Consider the following 5,668-nt stretch of genomic DNA (forward strand, 5'->3'; position numbering starts at 1 on the left):
TCAAATTGTTTTATTTTTAAATATAACTCAATCTTTTTTTCGACTATCAAGGTGAACCTAAGAAGTTTGGAAAAATAATTTACAAAATGCTGTAAAAATATTTAACTAACAAAAAATCACAATAGGTAGGTATAAGGTAAATTAATTTATGTATAGAAAGGACCAGAATATAAGGTTCTTTAAAAAAACCTTTTCCATAAAAAAAAATAACTGTCGCTAATATGCAGCATTTAACAAATGAATACTACCTATCATTGCGCATTTTATTGATCTATCCATGTGATATTCTAAAACAAAAGTCACATTAAAAATAATTACTATTACCAATACCATTACGCCATTTCCCCGTAAGGGTAGGCAGAGGGAACGTACCGCCACACACGTCTTTCGTGCCCTATATTTCTAGCTTCTTCCACATTCATACATCTTGTCATACATGTCCTTCGGTTCTGTCTGCTTTTGACATGACCAGACTTAAGATTTTGGTTTATCTGATTATGCCACGTCTTTCTTGGTCGTCTTCGTCTCACGTTACCGTTCATTTTCACCATGTACACTTGTTTTACCATTTTTTCGTCGTCCATTCGTACTACATGACCAAATCATTTCAGAGACCTTTTCTTAATCTTATCAATTATAGTTGACTCAGATTTACACTCTCGCTTGATTTCATAATTTTTAACTCTGTCATATATTGATTTCTCATACATTTGTCTAAGAGATCTCATTTCAACCGCGTTCACTCGGCTTTCATCCTTCCTTTGCGAGTTCCATGTTTCACTTTCACACATAAGTGCTGGGACTAAAACTCCAGTTTATCTTCGATTGACATATTTTATTAGCAATTGCTGTGCATAGTGCGCCGTTCATTTTGTTGCTCGTTTTCACTCACATTTAAATCACATTTATGAAAATTTGTTATTCAATCACATTTTTAAATTCTATAAATCTGTTTTCAGTCAAGGTACTGTTATAATATTATAGTGGTCAAATAAAGTATGAAAAATATTTTTATTAGAAAAGTTGACCGAAGGAATTTTGAATATTTAAATAAAAGTGGCAAATTATTTAGTTTTAATATCATCCGTAAAGCGCGCATTGCGATTTATAAACTGGTAACACTAAAGGAAAAAATCAGTCACCATAGAAAAATTATATAGCAAAAATCTCTACTGCCCTCTACGAGCTTTGGGTTGGATCCAGCGTTGCCAGATCTACCGATTTTTCGGTAGATCTACCGATTTACCGAATTCGATTGAAATTCTACCGATATTTATACATTTCCTTGTTTTTTCCACAGAACAAAATTTCAATGCAAATAAAACGAATTCATATTATAATAATTTATTGCTTGTTTGCTCACTTCGATTGCCATCAGTTGCTTATTTAAAAAAATGCTTATCTATCGTACACAAGTACACAATAAATGATATTTTAATTGGCTAGTATTGTTGAATATAATATGGTAAAATAAATCATGGCATAGAAATTCATGACATTATTGAAAAATGTACATATGTTTTTTTTATGAAATGAAATGTAGAGGGATCACTTTTCATATTGAAAATAATATCAATCGTTTTATCTTCAGTTAGCAGTTTTTATTAAGTTTTAAGTTGCACTGAAAGAACTTTAAAACATTGATTATTTCTTTGTTTGACAAAAAAAACTATATATTTTGATAAAATTGTGTCAACCATTCAATAAAATAATATTTTGAATTTTAATCTATGTATTTTATTATTATTTTTTATAAGAACCAACTTAAATATTCCCTTTCTTAAATGAATATTTGAGTATTGAAATGAAATATAGTAATGTACATTTTTTTGTAAGAAAAAGAAGACATTATCAATCACTATATTTTGGTGATTCACTTATTGCAGTCCTTTTGGTTTTCAATTGTTCATTGACCAAGCGTTTTCAACTATTTAAAGCAACATCCTTAGGCAAAACGTCGCTTTAATTTCGAACAACTGTCAAATTTATTTTTGCTCCCCTTCTTCCCCCTTACCCCCTACCTTTTTTCGCTTGATCGGGTCTGGCAACGCTGGTTGGATCTATCGCATCTTCTGTCTATGTTGTCTCTGGTTTCGTATAACCTGCAATTCCATAACAAACGTCAAAGAATTTTGGAAGTTAGAACGTGCACGGTTGGTTTTAAAGACTTAATTATATATATATTTTGTTACTTGTTCTCTTTGAATTAAAACTACTTTAAAATGGAAACTATGTCTTCGACTCCGGCTCAGGGAATGCAGCAGATAGATTTGACCAAACTCAACCTACAACAGTTAACACAATTGAAACAGCAAGTCGACCAAGTGAGTTTATTTCTTTACTTCGTTGTTTTATATAATATAGATTTTATAATGTAGACATGTTTATTAATGACCTGATTTTCAAAATTGTATGATTTCAGGAGCTAAATTTATATCAAGATTCTCTGCAAACCTTAAAGATGGCTCAAACTAAATTTATAGATTCTGGAGAAAGCGTTGAGAAAATTACTCCGGAAACAAAGGGGAAATCTATTTTGGTACCTTTAACTGGATCCATTTACGTTCCTGGGACTATTACTGATACAGAGAATGTAATAATCGATATTGGAACAGGATATTACGCTGAAAAGGTAAAATCTATTCTGTATTATTATATTCTGAATCTTTGCTCATTGTATTACTACTGCATATTAATAATGGTGTTCTCAACATCTTCGGAAGCACGGCCGTTGGTAACCTGGCCTTGCGTTGTGACTGTTAACTTTTCTTTTAGGTGACACAATATCTAGAGTATTTTATACTAGTGTTTGGCCATTTATTATTATGTTTTATTGGATAACCTGACAATGATATGTTGAATTTTTTATATTACAGGGAATAGCCAGCGCAAAAGATTATTTTAAAAGGAAAGTGGAATTTCTTACTCAACAAATGGAGAAAATTCAAGCCCTCGGAATCGAAAGGTCGAAGATTCGTGATGCAATCTGTGACGTGTTGGAACGGAAACTACAGAGTCAAATGGCTGCTCAAAAATCACCAGCAGCATCGTAATTGAATCAAATTTAATCATCTTGCAAGAAAATTTTAACAAATTCACAAAATTATTTATTTTTTATCATTAATAGAATAATAAAAGTAAATATGTCATTTGACTCATATTTGAACTTTACGGTATGGATTATTGATCATTGTACAATAATTGCAGTGCATCTCGATTTTTGTTACGTGAAGATGATTAATTTTACGCTCCTGTCCAGGAAAATATGATACTGTAGTCATTTTAAAATATTGTAAAAATTACATTATTTTATTAATGTCTATATATTCATCTTAAACTCAAGGATTAACTAACCTAAAGTTTATTGAATTAATCTATGTATGTTTAATCAGTTTATTACATTACCAATATTTTTATAGAACTAATAAATTTCTGGGAATAAAATACACCATCATGGCTACATTTGCAATAATAGTTTTTATTGAATATTATATCAACTGAAAGAACACAGGCTTCAAACCATGATTCCGGCAAATGTTTTATTTGTTTTAATTAGTTTTTAACTAATTATGTGGGTCTTATACACATTCTGGCAAAAAAATTGCGCCTATAGGTGTTTGCAATATTTAAAGTTTTGCTAAAATATATGTATAAGATCACATATGTAAATGATTAAAAACACACTAAAAATTATGAAACTGTTTTTTCTGTAATTGTGGTTATGTCCCTCTGTCCCGAACACAGTCGATATACAGTTTATTTGAAGAGTTTTCTTTGTAATATCTTAAACTAAAAAAAAAAACCAACATCCGATTATATGAAAAATGTGTTTTTCTCTTTGGTGGAAGAGACACAATAAATATGTATTTGATAATCCATTGAAAAACAATATTTTCAGGAGAATATCTCAATCCGAAAAGGATAATGTTTTTTATCAATCTAATCTAAATATATGCATTAGCATATTTAACGTTTTGTATGCCATGCTCTTATTTAGGACAATATGGCAGTATAGTTACTGAAATGTGTCCCCAAAACTAATTAAAGTCACAATATATGTATGCTTCCCTGCTTCAACTTTAATAAAAAATAAAGTTTAAAACCAACATCCATTATTTTTATTCCTTTTATTTTATAAAAAAATATTTGGTCACAATGCAAAACACCTCCACCCATAATCATCAAAAGTGCACTCATTCTTTTTCTACATCCGCTCTTGAGTGGAGCATGTGGACATCACTAGACGTTTCCAGGAGACCTTATCTGACCCTCCGGAGACCCTGCGTACCTTAGTTCCGCCGAATAAAGTCGAAAGATTATTATCGACGATCACCAGGATGGCGGAAGCCCGTAGGTATAGAGCAGAGGCAACTTGGGTTAAGGCTCCTTTGCGGCATCCGCAGAATGTGTCCAAGCCTGGTCCACTGCCACACCCTCAAAATGCGCATTATAGGAGGCTGCTGGGTCCGTTCTCAAACTTAAATGTTAATTATGAAATTGAAACACTTTATACCTAATGTTCTCCTCGAGCATTTATTTTCAAATGCTCTCTCGTAGTCTATAAAGCACCACGTTAGGGCTGAGTTAATTTCATTGCTCTGTTGGAGAATACATAGAAAAAAATCAGTCCTACATGATAAATATTGAAAACAAATAATGAAATTATTAATTATGTTTTAAAACTAAAACGGTTTAAACTGAATGGGCACACTGTGTATATCTTATATTATGGATATGGTTCGCACACAACTTACCCTATTTTACTTTATTTTATGAGGGATATTTACAGCAATAATTAGAAGTACACATGTTAACGATACTACAGCCAATTTTAAAATCCACTAATTAATTTTATAAAACATAATATCAGGTTGGGGAAAAAGTAATTTCATATTTTGCGCTCTTTTCTTCAACTCAGTGTATCTCATTCATTATTGGTCACATAGGATCATACGATACGACGTTGCAAAGGTGTGTGTATACTACAAACGCTTCTTTTACCATATTGCGCTTGGTTGGTTCAGTCGTGAACTATCGTGTGTCGAGTATGGAGGTCTCAAAGGAAGAAATTCGCCTTATTTTACATTTTTACTGAAAGGGAAAAAAGTGACCAAAAAAATTTGCAATGTATACAGGGCCAACTTTTTCGGTTTGTGCTGCACAACAGTGGTTTGAGCGATTTCGTTCTGGTGTAGTGGAGGTGAATGATGCACTATGCTCTGGCAGGCCTGTCGTCGAAAATGTCGATACAATCATGGAAAATATCGAGATAGATCGTCATGTTAGCAGTCGTAGAATCGCCTAGGAGCTGAAAATCGACCATAAAACCATTTTGAACCATTTGCAGAAGGCTGGATAAAAAAAAAATCTCGATGTTTGGGTGCCACACGAGCTGAAGCAAAAAAATCTCATGGACCGAATTTCCATGTGCGAATCGCTGCTTAATCGCAACAAAATCGACCCATTTCAGAAGCGGATGGTGACTGGTGATGAAAAGTGGGTCACTTATGACAATGTCAAGCGACAGAGATTGTGGTCAAAAGCCAACAAAGCGGCCCAGACCGCGACCAAGCCAGGACTGACCGCCAGGAAGGTGTTGCTGTGTGTTTGGTAGGATTTGCAGGGAATACTCTATTATGAGCTGCTCCCCTATAGCCAAATGCTCAAT

At 32.9% G+C, this 5,668-nt stretch overlaps 1 protein-coding gene across 1 annotated transcript; it reads left to right on the forward strand.

Annotated features, from left to right (window-relative positions):
* The first annotated feature begins 2,037 nt into the window (after positions 1–2,037).
* Pfdn5 (prefoldin 5) lies at positions 2,038–4,106 on the forward strand. The gene is made up of 3 exons (XM_088236207.1): positions 2,038–2,324; positions 2,423–2,632; positions 2,877–4,106. The coding sequence occupies exons 1-3, from the start codon at positions 2,223–2,225 to the stop codon at positions 3,051–3,053; spliced, it is 489 nt and encodes a 162-aa protein (XP_088092333.1). The 5' UTR covers positions 2,038–2,222; the 3' UTR covers positions 3,054–4,106.
* Positions 4,107–5,668: the final 1,562 nt, after the last annotated feature.

This window comes from Micrasema longulum, unplaced genomic scaffold (assembly GCF_059751315.1).
Source record: "Micrasema longulum isolate JH-2025_06_02 unplaced genomic scaffold, ASM5975131v1 h1tg001520l, whole genome shotgun sequence".
Classification (NCBI taxonomy): domain Eukaryota; kingdom Metazoa; phylum Arthropoda; class Insecta; order Trichoptera; family Brachycentridae; genus Micrasema; species Micrasema longulum.

Coding starts and splice junctions, on each gene's coding strand:
- Pfdn5 (XM_088236207.1), top strand. CDS start 2,223: ATGGAAACTATGTCTTCGACTCCGGCTCAGGGAATGCAGCAGATAGAT. Junction 2,325..2,422: donor TGAAACAGCAAGTCGACCAA/GTGAGTTTATTT, acceptor GTATGATTTCAG/GAGCTAAATTTATATCAAGA. Junction 2,633..2,876: donor CAGGATATTACGCTGAAAAG/GTAAAATCTATT, acceptor TTTATATTACAG/GGAATAGCCAGCGCAAAAGA.